Here is an 18,134-nt window from a genome sequence, read left to right on the forward strand (position 1 = left end):
ATACATAACTAAAAAGTTCACAAGTACTAAAATTTTAAAATTGGGGGTCTAATTTTTCTAAACCAAATTATGATAATAAAAAATCTTTATTTGACCTATATAATCATTCAATAGTAACAGGAACATAATCGGTTAAGCGGTTTGGAAGATCCCTTAGTACATATTTATCGTGCCCCATCTATGTATGGACTTTTCGCTCCCTTTTATACTAGAATTTTATTTCTCGTATTCATTCGAATCCGGTGGATAGGAACCGGTTCTCATCCATACGAAAAAACTATGTCTATAGCATCTTATTATATCCAACGAATATAAAAATGTACAATCATTTTTTTAGCCCGTGCCTTATAATTTTACATTCTATATTCGCGGAAAGCTGTTTACAAGACTATTCCAGTATGACATCGAAACCGTTTAATATCTGTTGGACAAGAACCGGTTCATAGACATATTGAAAAATCATGTATAGCATCGTATTACAGACTTTCTATGGATCTTATATTTTTTTATTATCCGCAAAAATCTGTCTATAATACGGTGTGATAATAGTTATTTCTCGCATCGTATTATAATCAGCTTCTCGCGGATATAGAATGTACAATTATAAGATTAAAACCATTTTTTTAGCCCCGATGTGCCCAAAAACACGGGCTACAAAAACTGGTTTTAATCTTATGATTGTACATTTTTATATTCGTAGAAAGCTGAATATAATACGATGCTAGACATAGTTTTTTCGTATAGATGAGAACCGGTTTTTATCCACCGGATTCGATTGAATACGAGAAATAACTTTACTAGTCTGTATTTTATTGTAGATATTACATTTGGGCATATAACCTAAAGGATGCTATCTATTTATCTTTTGTTTAAAAACTCACAAAGAATCTATTACTTATATAATTCCTATTTATCCAGGGATATCAGGGTAGGTCAATTTATGATAAATAAAGCATACACAAATTATTATATTGTTATATTATTTCTAAGCTTTTAATATTTGAGCGGAGAGAAGGAGTTAAGATTAATTTATAGTCCTCTTCCTTTAAACTTTTATCAAAAGCAATACCATTCAAAAATCAGGGTCAGCGTTAGAGAAGTCCTATCGATGTCAAACCTATAAGTATAATGTGTAGCTACTATGTTACCTATTAATGGTAGTACGACCAATTGTAAAATGTAACTTCAAGCTATTTTGATATTTCATTCTGACATTTCGAGTTATAATGTTGTGTTCGTCTTTTGTCTGATGTATTGAGCTTCGTTTTTTTTGGATGCTGTAATTCTTGTTTCTAAGAATGTTTGTCTGTTTGTGTCAATAGTTTTAGTTTGTAAATGATTTCTGTGGAAGTTAAAATTTGTATGGCAATCTAAAATGTCAAAGGAGGCAAATTTGAGGCACTACACTATAAAAAGAAATATTTTGTAAATAACATTAATTATGTTTTTAATGTTTAAATGGATAAAGAGACCTCCACATTTTTATCAAAGTTAAAAGGTACTCTATAACTGATTCTACTAAATACCCACAAACCCCCCACCCCCTAAGGATGTAAAATTAAATGGGTTGGGGTAAAACCCAATTTTAAGGTGTATGATGTTTTAAATTATAACCTGACTTGAAAATGTATGGGCTTTGAACCAAGGCGAAAGTGGCCAAAACATCATTTGGTGATTTTCATAGATTTTTTTTAAAAAGGTGAAAGCTCCGAAAAAACAATTCTGGAGGGGGGGGGGGGCCTATTTCCACCCCAATTTGGGAGTAAATTTCCTTCCACGCATTGTTTTTTTTTTTTATTTGGTTTAGCTGTTTATGTAAGATGGTTCTTTACATATATTTTTTATAGTGCATAGAAAACATCAAAAAGAAAGTTTATTTTGTTTTAGGAAAGCTGTCGGAATTCTTGCCAAGTTTTTACAGAAAAGAATGTAATTTTGTCAAAGTTTATGAAAGCCCAATGGTTTGTCAGTTTTATGGACTCTCTAATTGTTTTTATCTCTGCATTTATCCAGAGAAAGAGGGGACATGTTTATTACACCAGTCCCCAAAGTCGTCGATAACATTTTCTTAATCGTTGGCTTAACAACTTTGGGGACTTTTATTGAATTTTGATTGGTTGGTTTATTAAGTTGTGTGTCCAAACGTTTTAAACAATAATTATAATCTACAGAAGAGTATATGTTGTGTGTTAACATTGGGTATGTACATTTATTTATCGGCCATTTGACTTATCCTTTAAGATCCCTGGCATTTATCTGTGCTTTGTTAGACTATTGTGCTGGTATTATATCAACATTTATAGTTATGATATTGATATTATGCAGGAAAGGTGCAGGAAAGGTGGAGACATTGGACTGTAAATCATATTTGTTCCCAAAATTAAAAAGTACCTTTTCTCGTTGCTTAAAAACTTACTGGCAGTATCCGAATATTTCAATATACAGAAGGGGTAAATTTGTTCATCATTTTTGGGCATGTAATATAAATCGTTCATTTTCCTATCTTTTATTATATCTGAGTTACATTGTAGTTTAGATTTATAGTAGGGCATTTTACTTTTAAAATGAAGGATTATGTGGCGTAAAAAACAGAAGCACCTTATAGTGCCCGATAATAAATGACGTCATATAATACAAATTATTAGCGATAGGCCAGTATTCATTTTGCCATTGGTCAATTAAAATGTATACTAGCCTATCATAGGTCATTTGTATCGTATGACGTAATTTTAATTAGGCAATATAAGCAGCTTCAAAAAATGCTTTCTTGTCAGATGGTCAATAAGTAATAATTAATATTCTTTTATTATTTCCTCTAATAATTGACAACAATCCAAGGCAAAATTTATCACAAAAGAATTTGAGGAAAGATCATTTTTTGTCCATTGCCCTATCCCTGCATTCCTGGATCCAATTGTAGCTGTGTTGGTGTGCCCCTGTTGTCCCAGCAAGGTAATAAAGAATGGGCGTACACAGGGGGGGGGGATATTATAAATTAACATTACTCAACTTTTTTTAACAAAAAAACTTATATTATTACAAGAATTTAACAAAGGAATCTCTATAATAAAGTGAAACTCGCAGTAGGCCAAAATAAAGAAAAACCATATTCACTCCCCTCACCATCCCATCCCCTTACTGGATGAACGAACTGACCAATAAATGAGTTCTATGTTAGCAACCTAAATTTATGACAATTTTTCTCCTTTCATGATATCTAAGTATATTCTACATACATTATTATAGAAATATTTTCTCAAAGGAAACCATAAAAATTAACTTGTGTATTGTGATTTTTAGGGGATTGAAACTTTCAACAAATTATGTAGAGGGATAAAGCATACTCCGAAAATGAAAGTAGTAAGGGTTGAGGGGGAAAGTGATTGGGGACATTTTTTTTTATATTTTGCCACATCCAGTTATAGATGCAGTTTACGCCAATGCCATAAAGGATTCAAGATTGAGGTGAGTTAACCCCCAGGGAACAATTCCAAACCTTGATGAAGATAAATATCAGCTGATACACATACACACACACACACTCAAACACACACCCCCAGTCACACACACTAGCTCTTTACCAACACAGATTTCAGGAAAAGCATACATTAAAAAGTAAGATGTTTGTCTGTTTATACGGTGATATTTTTAATCTCTAATTATTCGGGGGGCTTTGTATTGATGAAGTATACTTTTTTGTTTTGGCCGTATAATTCAGAAACATACCCAAGCCATTTAAAATTATAATTTTATCCCTTAGTAACTAGTTTACATCTTGGGTGTAAGGTAACGCAAAAACTAACATACAAACAACTTGTGATTTAAAGATTTTTTTTCAGGTTACAGTCGCGGATTTAAAATCTTTGCCATAAAAAGATCGTTAATAAATTATACCTACTTACAACCAATGCTTTAAAATATTAAAATAAAAACGCTCTAATCACAATTACTTATACGTGTGTCAAATGCGACACTAAAGTCAAACTGCTCGAAAATGTCACAAATTTCAAATGTGATCCAAAAAATTTATTCTCGCGCAGCAACATCAAATAAAAGGAATCAAAATAAAAAGTTTTAATCGTCTGATTATTGGATAATAATGAATCAAATGTTATGAGTTAAAAAAAGAGGCAAGAAGGACAAGGTTATTTTACATAAAGCTGCCCTGCAATTGAACATTTTTATAGCTATTTCTAGGATTTTAATCTGTGAAATCGGAGTGAAAGACAGGAATCTAAAGGGTTAAGACAATGGACGACAATTGATGTGAATCCGTACTATGATATGCAATATTACCCCCTGTATAAATTGAACAACAAAAATTCCAACAAAAAAAATACGCAGTTTTTGAACCAATAAATATATCGTGATTTTAAAACTTTGGGGACCAGTGTAATTTACAGTCCAAAAGAGCAATTGTGGTTCAAAGGGTACACATATCTCCTCTCACAATATATAGCATCATCTAAATAAGCAAAATTTCGAATATTTTTATATTGTCCATTGTCCTATCCCTTGATCCCTGGTGTTAAAACCATTCGAAGGCATGAGAGTTAAATTCTGGATCATTTAACAGCAGTATGACACTGTATAACTTCTCCAAGGTGGAAATTGACACTTCTAAATGTTAACATCATGTATTAATACTCTAATATTAGGGATGTGAAGAATATTCAAAATTAACATTTCTAAATGTTAACATCATGTATTAACACTCTAATATTAGAGATATGCAGAATATTTAGTGCTTTCCCTCAAATTTCCTTAATCTTAGATAAATTTAAAGTATGGGAGGTTTTGTGAGTTATTTCCTTATTCCTAACCCTGCGGGGCTAATACCTATGGTTCCCTAACAATTTGGAGCTACCTATTACCCAATATAACCTAAAGTAACCATACCTAAGAAACAAATAAAAAATAAAAAATAATCCAACCCACCACATGTAATTTTGAGTTATTTAAAGATTAGGGTTGGGCCGGATACTTTTTTGGCCGGATACCGGATACCGGATATCCGGCTGATTTCAAATGCCGGATATCCGGTAACCGGCCGGATATCCGGCGTTGGCCGGATATCCGGCAAATATCCGGTTATCCGGCCAAATTACCGGATATCCGGCCGGATAACCGGCCAATTACCAGATATTAAAGTAGTAAAAAAAAAAATTTCTTCAGAAATCTTATATAAATTTACATAAAGTTAAACTTATTCAGAAAAAATGTTCTTCTAGCTTCAATAATAAGAAAATTATAGCCATTTAAGATTTTAAAAAGCAGAGATTTTTGGTGTAAAGTATAAAAAATTATAGAGCCGGATATCCGGCCGGATAGTTTCAATATCCGGTATCCGGCCGGATATTGAAAATGGCCGGATATCCGGCCGGATATCCGGCCACACCGGATATCCGGCCGGATATCCGGCCACACCGGATATCCGGCCCAACCCTATTAAAGATACTTAAGGTCATAATTAGGAAATACCAAGCAAGTTCATTGTAAATTGAAAGTATTAGTGGAAAAAAATTTAGGCATGGGGTTTAAACTAAAACTCTACTTTAATGAATATTAAACTACCATTATTAACGCGTAACACTGTGCTACTCCTTTACATACTTACCTTGTTATAAGCACAGCTGTTATATAACTAGAGTCTTTCCATCTGTCTGCATAAATATGTAATTTGTTTTTCGAATATTCGTTTGAACCCTGGACAAGTTTAACACTAAAACTGTAGTATAAGAAAGATATACATATATAAAATGTAGTGTAGTGTCTCCCAGCTAAAAGTTTCCTATTAAATGGCCTAGAACCCATTAAGCCCGTGTCATAACCTTTTATAATACTCTCACATTTGTATGTACATATGCACTACATTTAAATGACCCTGTTGGTCCGGGATCCATTGTGTTGACGTAAAACATCGCCTATTTTTTACGTCAATATTATCTCCAACAGTAATAAAGTTGTCATTTTCTTTAAACCTATAACCTAAGGTGTTATATGGTATTTATAAGGTTAAATCATACTATACTACACTTAATCTTGATATTTTTTTGTTTATCACTTTCTCAGAGATCTAAAGATAATAGCCGATAAATTGATGTACATCCCCAATGATGATACTCAGATCTACTCCTTCTGTAGATTACAATTAGCAGTTGAAACTTAAGGGCACTCTACTAAATGAAGCAACCAATCAAAATGAAATAAAAGTCCCTAAAATTGTTAAACCAACGATTAAGAAAACGTTATTATAAAACTTTTGGGACTAGTGTCGTAAACAGCCCATTGTCTCCCCCTCCCCGCCCCTTTTTACTATTTATCTTTGATAATGACAAACTCTAAGTCATTTATTATTAAGAGTATTTGCTTTTATCAAATTTTAGTATGTTATCCTAAAGCATAGCTTTAAACATTTGAGGTATGTCTGTACGGCCATTTTTAACGTTTATCTGAGATTAGAAATTTAGATATGCTAGAGTTATTCAGTTCATTTCAAACTTTGGATGAAGATTCCTATGATGATTTAATCCAATCTTGACACAAAAGTATATTAAATTCTTATCAGTTTGTCTATTTTGAACATTTGATCGCCATATTTAGTTAGATTAATTCTAATGAACCGAACAAAATATATAAATACGTCCCTAAGGGTGGATATTTAACATTCTGATTTTATCTGATTATTCGAGCTGCGCTTTATTTGATGTTTTCACACTTGTTTGTATTTGCTTAGAGTTTGTATGAAATATTTATGATAAAAAAGTTTTTAGTACAAACAAAACCAACCCACAATCTTAAATATTTAGATTCTTTTAGTAACATAAAGGGTTTTCAAAGGTTGCTGACATATTTAATATTCTAATTGCGCGGCTTGTGGTAATAGTAGAAAAATACTACAAATACCGTTAGAATCACTATGAACACTAGTTTTTGGAATTATAAGAACGGTTCCTGTGCTACGTATAGTTAGGGACCTAAGTGATGAAATGCCCCTACTGAGTTAAAACTTGACTTGCGAGTAAATTTTGGATCACTTTACCAACTAGCTTCTAAGTTATGTGTAGCAAAGGAACTGTTCTTATTTTTCCAAAAATTTAGTTCTAACGGTATGCGGAACACTTTTCTACTACAAACACAAGCCTCGCAATTTGAATTTTAAAAATGTACGCACTTCTTTTTGCACACCATATTCTCTAATATTTAATAATATATCGCAAGATAAGATAAATAATAATTAGCTATTTCAATGACATGTGGAGAATTTATATATCTATGTAGAAATATGCGCTAAGTAATTAACATCAGCTTATACCGAACACAGTAATAGTGTCTGACTGATTATGACGTAACAAAAAAAAATTAGCCAATGAGAGGCCGTTATTGACTAATGGTAAAATTTGTAGTGGCCTCTCATTGGCTAATTTTTTTTGTTACGTCATAATCAGTCAGACACTATTACTGTGTTCCTTATACCAACAACGAAATTAATTCAGAAAAAAATCACAAACCTATACGTGTTTTCAGCTGTCGTTGGGGGGCAACACATAGTAAAATTGACGACCTCTCCATCTGCCCTCAAAATAATATTTTAGATTTATTTCGTTGTTGAAACATGGTTATATAAAGATGTAGAGAATAATATTAAATTTTGAATTGAATTTATTGTACTAATGTTAATGTTAAAACAATGCAGATTTGAAGAAAGATAAAGCATTCATACTTATGCCTAAAAGATATAATTGGATTTTAAACTATCCCTGTGTCCGCTAGTGCAGTTTGAAAAGGTTGTATTTTCATTTGGTTTTGAAAGTTAGTATTTGAAGGTATTTGGTAGTGATATCTTTTTAAAAAATAGAAATAAAATCGCTTCAAAAATTTTGGAAGAAGATTAAAGTCCCTCAACAGATTATGACGTCATAGGATAGAATAGCCTATGAGAGGCCAGTAAACACTGTAATTGACCAATGGTAAAATTTATGCTGGCCTCTTATTGGTTATTTTATCGTATGACGTCATAATCTGTTGAGGGACTTTAATCATCTTTGAATTGTTCGATAAGGAATATTTAAACAAAGTCTTTATATAAGCTCTATAGCTTTTAAACTTTATTCATATATCCCTTTACTTTATCTCTTAAAATAAATATTACATGCATACATGGTTTGATAAAGCGGAAAATTGGTACAACAGAGGGTACAACAAATATACTCTTTCAAAAATCGAAAAAAATAAAATAGCATAAATATGTCATAACCACCAACACTCGGGACTATTAAAAAAATCCCTTAGAATCACAATTTAATAGGTAAGGCCAATTCAGTATTTTGCTTTACACTACTTACTAGCAGCAACGCCCCCTAGAGGCCTATATGGGAACTTGAGGTAATGGGGAGCTTTCAAAAAGAAAAAGTGAAAAAAATGAGATCCTTCGCTAGAGACAAAAAAAACAGCTTACTACTTTATGTTATAGTATTTATAAATACAATAAAAATCAACAAAATAAATATTACCTTTAACAACTAGGAAAGGAGGGCACTACAATTCTTTTGCATCCAACCATTTCATAGGCAAGGAATAATCCTTATTTTGTTAATGATTTTCAGTACAAAGTGATATCGTGAAGCTATTGTTAAATATATGATGTAACATGGAAACATATAAAGAGCAGACTTTCAAAGTATATTATGAATATAAAATACAAATACTATAAATACTTGTCTTTAAAACAATGACGATATTATCCAAGAGTAGCGAAACTGCTAAAAATGGCCGCAACTCAAACGAGAAACAATTACAGAAAGAAAAAAGTAAAAGCAGAAAGGGAAAGAGAAAATAAGAGGAAAGAGGAAAATGAGGGACTGGAAAGTGAAGGGGAGGGAAAGGTAATAAGAGATTAATAAATGCACTTCAATTAAAAAAGGGCCATCCTAGCATTTCATAAGGTTGTGTAAACACCTAGATTTGCAACTGTTAAAAAAAAACAATTTAAGAAATTAGATTAATATAATTTTTTACAAGGAAGACACTGAAAGTCACTCAACGTGACGTCATAAAAATCAGGGATTATCCCTCTATTTTTTTAGGGGTTTTCTTTTCCACTCCTCATCCCTTATTTTTATGACGTCAGAATTTTTTGTGCGACTTTCTTCGTCTTCTTAACAAGGCAATCTGCCTAATCAATAAATCTAAAATATTAACACTAAATAACATGAGTAGCTCATTACCATGTGCTTTAATATAACACACATCCTACTACTAAAAAAGAGAAAAATTTTAAAAAAACATTTTAATTTTATGGCAGGCCCTGTTTGTGTAAGGTTCACCTAGAGCTATTTCCTGGATCATTAAATAAGAGTTTTTAGTTATAGGTAAATGGTTATACTTTTTGTACTATAAATTGTACAGATTAGCAAAACTTCATTATTAATTTTTATGTAGATTTACTTGCATTAGGTTAACCTACACCTTAAAATATTTCATATATAATTCAAAATAAGTAATATAAATATGTAAATAAAGTAACTTTTTAGTCTTGTACCGTACAAAAACTGTGACCATCTGACCCCAACTGTATAAGAGTGCTGTTCTATTCCTCTGTAAAGACAATAAATCTTTTTCAATCTCTTGCCTTAAGTGTTTTTGCATCTAGGAATAGTAAATAAGCTTCATTTTAGAAATTGTTACAGATACTTTTTATTCAAAATATTAAGAATATTTACTTATTGGATAGTATTATGAACACGTTTCCGCGGATTTAGGATTGTAAAATTATAAACCAGCTTTTTTAGCCCCGAGATGCCGAAGCCCTGGACTAAAAATACTGGTTTTGATATTATGATTGTACATTTTTATATCCGTTGAAATCTGGATATGATACGATGCTACACATAATTTTTCAGTATGGATGAGAACTGGTTCTAATCCACCGGATATTAGAATGAAAATTTAATCATGACATAAATAATAAAAATAAAAGCAATGATTTTTATATTTAATAAAAGTTTTTTAATAGCAGGTATCTATTATAACCCCTAATTAATGAAGAACTAGTCCTCTATATCACATAGCAACCAAGAAAATCAAAAATATTCATACAATAGGAAAGATATTATACAGCCAGATAGAAAAAAAAATTCGTTTAGGGTCCAGATACAGCATGAGGGTAAACGCAATTTCATGAGATTCAATAAACAACGAATTGATTTTTAGAGCATTCAGACAAAGTGTCTCAAAAATCAGCCCTGTGACGTCATAAAAATGATGGATTTTTCAACTCTTTTTTAGGCTTTTTTTCTCACACTTCTCCTTTCACCTCTCTCATTTCTATGCGTCACATGGCTGATTTTTGAGACACTTTGTTCCACTACTTTTTTAGAAATACCATCCCTTCGTATTCTGTAAAAACCTTTTTTACTTACTTTAGAGATACTTTGATATTGTGAATGTAGTTGTTTGCTTATAGTTATTCTATGAATAAAAGCACAACTATTAAAAGTAGTAGGAACAGTTTTTAAAATATATCATTAAATGATGATTTAGCCTCCAATTTTACAACAATAAAAACAGCTTTGCAATTTATAAAAAGTATTTTTTTGCGTATGTAGAAAATATTTGCCTAAAAAACCTTTTTTTTTGTCTATATGAAGATTTGAAATAATCAAAAGATAAAATGATAAAAGTTGTAGGGGAGCTTACCTTGGGTCCCAGGTTGGTTTTAGTTCATTTTATTTTTAGATTTAGGTCTTGGGATAGTTTTTCTGCAAAACCTGGATGCTAGGGGCAGTAAGTATACTAAAAAAGTGAATAGTGAACAGTAATAGATACAAAAAGTAATCTTATGATAAAAAAAATATTTATAAAGACTTGTTTCCACCAATTATCGAAGCACTTTGTAAATCCGATAATATGAACATGGGAACTATATAAATACATACGAAACAGGGTGTCCAATGTCCATAAAAAGAGTTCCAGACAAGCAGAAGTTTGAATCTTTCAATATTTTTGTCTAAAATTAGTTTTAAGGTACTAAAACGCAACAAAAAAAAAGAAGAAAATTGACAAAAATAGTAAGATCTTTAGTTTGACACCTTTCTTTTTGAATTTTGAGTAATTATTGAAAAAATCTATTTTGTTGAAGCCCGGTGAATCAAAATTTTAAACTTTGGGAGCTCGTCACGAATGGGTTAAAACAAAATCACAAAAGTTATGACACGTTCTTTAATGCAAAAACTTTACTATTATACAAAAATATGCTACTTATCGAAACAAATGTCCTTGTTCAAGTAAATATCATTGTACTTTATTCATTCCCAATTATTTGTAGACACACTATATGTGTAAGCATACTATACCAGAGAGTGAGGGGACACTGCATTGTAAATTTCGCTGGTACCCAAAGTTTTACAACTACGTTATCGTATTCGTTGCCTTAAAAACTTTGGATTCATTTATTGAATCAACAAGTGTCTAGAATTGCAATTAATAATACAATATATAGAACTAGCGGCTTCGCCCCTAGCCTCTAGGGGCTTTGCCCCAAGAGGTGATAAAAAAAAATTATGGCGAAAATCGTAAAGGACCATAGAAATCTCCTTCAAAAAAAAAAAAAAAAAAAAAAAAAAAAAAATGGGGGGGATTTTTTGGTTTTTGGGGGGTTGGGGGTGTCCCACCCCCCAAGAAAATAGCTTAAAACCACCACAGGACCAATAGGTAGATACCCTGAAGAGTAGAATCCGATCGGTTCAGTGGTTACCGAGATCTTAAGGGACAGCCAGACAGACGGACAGACAGACGGACAGACAGACGGACAGACAGACATCGTTCTACTTTGTATTATAGATGGGTAATTTTGGTAATTATATTAATTTACATTACATTGCCTTATCCCTTAAGATCCCTGAAACTACACACACACACACACACACACACACACACATTATCATTAATACCTACAAAAAGAAAAAAAGTAATAATTAGTCCAATACCAGCTTTTATTATATATCATTACTTATAATAATAATTTTAACATGTATTTTATATAATATTTATTTCTTCGTGGCAGATTCATTTTTTAAACCATAGAATCAAATGTATTAGAATAAAAATAGTTTATTTATAACTAATTTTTTTGTAAATTGTTTTCTAGTTTAACTTCGAAACTGATAAATATCCAGTGGATTAGAACCGGTTTTCACCCATACTAAAAAATCATGTACAGCATAGTACTACAGACAATTTTCTACGAATATTTAATATAAGCGGAAAGCTGTCTATAATACTATGCGAAAAATAACTATTAACGTTCTTTTTCTTTTTATTCTATGGTTTAAACTGTAATAAAAAAATTAATAGTTACAACAGGTTTTTATTAGAGGTGTTTTTATATTTACAATTTAGTTGTGATTTTTAACCAAAAAAAAGAACAGTTATATCCATAAGTAGTGTAGCAAAAAAATACATCATGTAAACAAAAACTTTATTTATTGATATAAAAAATCTAAATATTTATTAGCGTTAGTATAATTTTTATTAACTGTACGACTGTCGGTCGAACATTTTATAGTTATAGAGTAGCTTCACTTCTAACTAAGGGTAGCGCAATTATTATACCCGCCTTTCTTTAAACATTCAATAGATAAAATAACAGTAATAAAAATCTTTAAAATAATTTTTAATAGGTTTTTATACAAAAAATCTTAGTTGTTTTTACTACTGTGTGAATTTTTAGAATTTGTTTAAGTTTTTTTTTAAAATCTAGTAGCTACTGTACAAGTCACCCATAGGGAAGGATGAAATCTAATATAAGAAAAAAAAATTTGGATGGGAGGTATTAAACTTATATTCTGCTCCCCCTTGGACATACTTGGCTTAGCTACTTTTCGGCGAAGATATTTTGTTTTTTGAAAATAATACAAAGTTTAAGGCTTCAGAAATCTTGTTATAACACAAAATCTCTTTGTAATGAAATAAATACTTTTAGTAAATACATCAAGTTGTTTATAGTAAATTAAATTAAATAACACCTTAGAATAATTTTTTGAAAGTATTTGATGAAAATATCTTTTTGAATTTCAGTTTATTCAACCAATAGATCATAATCAATAAATATATATTGTTTAATTCAATCTCATACATCATTTTTAAGTAAATGCCTTTTTTCAGTCTTATAAAACAAAGGCAAAAATGTTAGAATTAGGGATATATTGCACTTTTAGAAAGAAAAAAAAAACTTTTTTGACTCAAAATTTATGCATATGTGAATAAAAAATATTTTTTTATATTGGTAACAATACATTTTGTCGAAATAATCATAATAGTTGCTATAAAATCAACAAAGTCATTATTGCATAATCCCTTTTTACACATAGAGCAAAATAAACAAATCAATTATTATTACATTTTTAATTGGTAACAGAATCATTTTATTAAAAATCACTTATCATCACTTTGATTATTATCTGGAGTTCCTAAGTCAATCAGAGATTCTTCATGTTTATTGAAAATATATCCAGAATTCACAATAATATTGGGTTTGGCTGCTATACTAGGTTTGGCAGTTAGATCATTGTTAATATCAATAGTAGTATTGTCTTTTTCTCCATTATGTTCAGTTATATTATCACCTAAAAATTAAAACATGATTAATTTTTGAAAATACATTGAAACTTTACTAAAATTCAATTGGGACTATTTTTTTCAAAATTGGATTTTTATGGCAAGTAAAAGCCACCAGGACGCTTAAGGTGCCTTGTACTTTTGGTGTCAGATAAAAAAGGGGCTTAGTAACCTTCTTATTATCAATGTTACTTTAATAAAGGTTGAGATTTCGAATTTTTTAGACAAAACTTGATTTTGGATGGATCATATGTATGACCGCCAAGATTAATGGATCCAACAAAAATTCACGAAAAGTTGCATATTTGTCCCATTTAAGAAACTTTACAAGGTACTTTACCCATCTCCCCTCCCCCGAATTGGGTTCGACCCTACAGACGGACGGACAGACTTTATCCTACTTTGTATTAGAGTTTAACATTACCTAATGAGCATTGCCTAATAATAATAATATTACCTAAAGTTAATCCTTCTAAACTCTGTTGTGCACTCTCCCCATAGGCCCTGGACCCATGGGCGGACTCTGCAGGTATGATACCAGCCTCCAGCAGATTGCAGTACCCTACAGTGTCTACGGGTCCTGTATACAAGGATTATTTGCTCAGAGTTTGTAAAAAGAAGTGTATGTTCAGACTTCAAATAACTATATTGATTTTATTTCTGTTTTTTGCTATTTTGACAGATATTTAAGTATTTAAATTGAACATTTTTAGTTGTGAAAATACTCTATAATTCGGAATGCCCATCAGTCCGCCTCTCTGCTATTCAAGATTTTGAATATGAATTCCTGTATCATTAAGCAACCAGTATATGATTTACGGAGTCCGTCGATCTGTCGGTCATTTTACAAAAGACACATACTTATATTATGAAGTAGGTTTCGTATACATTCATTTTATATGAAACTGAATATCTGCCAGTTCATTTCTTTTTTTTAGTTATTCGCTACTAATGGATGTAGTCATCGTTGTTTGCTCAACTTTTTGTCAATAATCATTGCCTGAATTTGAGGGTCTGCTAATACAATCAAAAGGTAGTGTTTGTGAGCTAAACTGTAGAGTCGTCGGCGGCGGGTGCGGTTGGGGCGGCGAGTATATGGGCTGCAGGGTGGAGGGATGGCCGGTCACTGTTTGCAGGATGTCAGGGACTGACTCGCTGTGCTGGACAGCCTTGTCGAAAAGCATTGGGGCTGAAATACTGCTGGGGGAGAGACATCCACCCTTACCACAAGATTCTAAAATAAACAAGGATCATACAATCCATAGAAAATCTCTGAACAACTTCACTAAAAGACTGGAAGCGTATGCTGTGTCATAACAAGTATTATCAAAAGTATCTTTCGTAACTAAAAATAATAGACATTAAAGTTGTTCTTACCATCTCTGGATCTTTTGGAGAGAGTGGCAAAATGTAGAGGATGCGTGAAGTCTCCGCTGGTTTGGACGGGCACGAATCTGTTAACAAAAATTAGATAATCGAGGAAAATAAACTCTCACCCACACTTTGCCTAAGTAGTATTATTCCGTATATTACAATTATCAGCTATTGTATCACCCATTAATCATTGTAATAACATAAGCAAAAATTTATTAGACAGCAATAAAAAGCACAAAATATTGATACATTAAAATGTTGCTTTGAAGATAGTTTTTTTGAAGGTAAAGGACAAAAAAATTTAGATGGTGTAAAAATATCCTAATTACAGTAAAACATTTACTAGCTACTACTTCAAGCTGAATTTTACATGAATTAATTAAGGGGAAATATTGATTACCTGTTGTCCCTGGCCAGGGTGGCGTAGTGGACGTGTTTAGGGGTCACATTTGCATACTAAGTTAAATAATATATCATTTAATTTTGAACAAAAAACTAGATTAATAAAATTAATCAGTCTTTTACCACTATTCCAATTTTCAATTCTTTCTGAAGCTAAAAACTTTTTATTTACACATCCGGTAAATTTGGGATTTTTCAATCCCAAAATGTATAAAACTTTTTTTTTTTGGGGGGGGGGGGTTAAACCGATTAATATCCGCTGGGTTAGGACAGGTTCTCAGCCATACTGAAATATAATGTATAGCATCGTATCTCAGACAGTTTTCCACAAATATCAAAATAAAAATTATAAAATTAATACCAGTTTTGTTAGTATGGGCTATCAATACTTGTTTTAATCTCACAATTTTTCATTTTAATATTCGCGGAAAACTGTATATGATACGATGCGATGTATAATTATTGATAAATTGATATATTTCCTGATTTTTTTCTTCAATATTTGAGAAGTCTGAAGATTTTTTCATCAACTCCTCCACATCCGCATATTTGAACCTAAAAAAGAAAGAATTAGGTTAAATAGAGAGATAGGGGGGAAGTGACAAATGGCTGTTTATTAAACTAGTCCCCAAATTTTTATAATAACGTTTTCTTATTCGGTGGGTTAACAACTTAGGGGACATTCCTGAATTTTGATTGGTTGTCTCATTAAGTTGAGTATTTAAACGTTTTAATCACTAATTTTTATCCACAGAAGATAAATTTTATGTGTCATCATTGGGGAATGGGATATACTTCACATTATCGGCCATTGTCTTATCCCTTTTAATCCCTGCATGTTAAACCAGGAACTATTGTGTTGTTGTTGAAATAAGTTTCTTCTGTAGAGACAGGGACAAAGGGATTATTCAATAGCCAAGAAAAGTTTCAAAAAGTTTTGTAATGTTGTCATTGATAACATTAAAACAACCTGAAAAGAGCTGATATTTGACTAAAAATTACACAAAGGTATCATAACAACGTTATTTTATTCGTTGTCTTAAAAAACTGTGTCCAACTAGAAGTGTCTACACTTTTCAACCAATGATTTTAATTTGGTTATCATCATTTTTTCTGTTTATTTATTTCTCATCCTTTAAGATCCATTAAAAAGCATAATAAAAAACAATACATAAGTCTGTTTTAATATGAAATTAGTGAAAGAGTACTTTTTCCCATGCAGTTACCCATTCCATGTTCGAAGAATTTTTGAAGCAGTAATAATGTAATTTACATTTGTGTAAACATGAAAAATTGAAAATTTAATGTGTATAACAAAACCCACTGGTTTAAGCTTTTTTATGGATGAATACATTATACAGGGTGAATCTAATAAAAGTTGGACTATAAAAAACTACCAAAAGTGTGATTTGCTATTGTGCTTCAATTATTTGGCTTTTAAAAAAATTTATAGCAATTATTAGTAAATTTAACTTTTTAGAAGTCGATCATTTTACTAATATTTACTGTTAAGATCATATGTTTGGTATTGCCGAAATTGAATAACACATAGCAAAATTGAAATTTGAAATTTGAAAGAAAGTAAATTTATTTCTTTAAATCTAGCATTTAGTCAATATGCTTTTACATCGCTCCAATATTTAAATAATAAACAGGCATAAACGATTCAACGGGTTAGAATATAAAATATCTAAACCTACAGTACTTTTTTATGGATCATCTTGTAAAATATTAGAGGCACACACACCCACTCTCACATATGTCAAATATCTACATTTTACATACCCATAAAATTCTTATTAAAAGTTCCCTGAATGCAACTTTCTCATGAAATGGCCCACTTCCTCACGGATGAAGGGATATGGTTGTTGAATAAACTATTCAAGCGTTAATTTTTTTATAGAGGATTTGAAAAGTAATTTACTTTTTGTAGCACATAACATAAGTAGTTTAACACACCTTTCAAAACCCAAAATTTAAAATCTTTTTTTATACATACATATCTTAAAGCCAATTTTCGGATATTTCTACTAAACTTAGATAAAAGGGTAAAATCTATAGATCAATTTAATCATATTCCTTTTCATCTTTTAGTAATAAATGCTATGGCGTTTCTTTTAAAAAAGCATGAACCTAACCCAAGCTTTAACTAAATTTCAAGTGAAAATAATCAACTACTAGTAACCGATATCTGTCATTTATAGGTAAAGGAAACACAACTATGTTTATAATCCATTTATTCCTGAATTTTGTAGTAAAAATTCATAAATCTTTGGCGCAAATTTTCGCAAATATCAATATCTAGGATTCTTGGGATGTGAAATTATTTTTGATTTGCACTTTAAATTTCAATATTTAAAAATTTATAATATAAAAATTGAAAATATTGTGTAAAAGTTCAATTTCAAGGGCATATCATAAAAAATGGTAGGGCTGGCAATGGATATTTTTTCAAATTATGTTCAATTTAAACCGAAAACCCAAAACTACCATTATAATGTTGATATATAATAATAATACTAAATTAACAAGGAAAGTTTTTTCTTCAAAAATTGCAGGTATAACCAGTGATGAAGGAGACGTACATGGACAGTAAATTATACCGGTTTTCATTTTTTTTAAACACGATCTCACATTCTTTGATTTTAGAACATGGGAGACTTTGATTAAATCTTGCTTGGGTTTTACAAAACTTCAATGTTCTAACTTTTGCACCAATAACTATATCTAGAGAAGGAGAA

At 31.0% G+C, this 18,134-nt stretch overlaps 2 protein-coding genes across 3 annotated transcripts in view; one reads left to right on the top strand and one right to left on the bottom strand.

Annotated features, from left to right (window-relative positions):
- The window catches only part of LOC145322438 (uncharacterized), a 442,211-nt gene that overhangs the window by 51,725 nt on the left and 372,352 nt on the right, over positions 1-18,134 (top strand). The window lies entirely within an intron of this gene.
- The window catches only part of LOC145322435 (uncharacterized), a 47,620-nt gene continuing 41,461 nt past the window's right edge, over positions 11,976-18,134 (bottom strand). For both annotated transcript variants that reach the window (XM_080164425.1, XM_080164424.1), the window contains exons 21-26: positions 15,876-15,948; positions 15,392-15,447; positions 14,995-15,071; positions 14,618-14,851; positions 14,075-14,197; positions 11,976-13,625 (exon numbers count right to left, since the gene is read on the bottom strand). In XM_080164425.1, coding sequence (XP_080020551.1) covers positions 13,435-13,625; positions 14,075-14,197; positions 14,618-14,851; positions 14,995-15,071; positions 15,392-15,447; positions 15,876-15,948 — 754 coding nt within the window. In that variant the 3' untranslated portion in view covers positions 11,976-13,434. The remainder of the gene's footprint in view (positions 13,626-14,074; positions 14,198-14,617; positions 14,852-14,994; positions 15,072-15,391; positions 15,448-15,875; positions 15,949-18,134) is intronic.

This window comes from Acartia tonsa, chromosome 6 (assembly GCF_053477335.1).
Source record: "Acartia tonsa isolate MP-2025a chromosome 6, ASM5347733v1, whole genome shotgun sequence".
In the NCBI taxonomy this organism is placed as follows: domain Eukaryota; kingdom Metazoa; phylum Arthropoda; class Copepoda; order Calanoida; family Acartiidae; genus Acartia; species Acartia tonsa.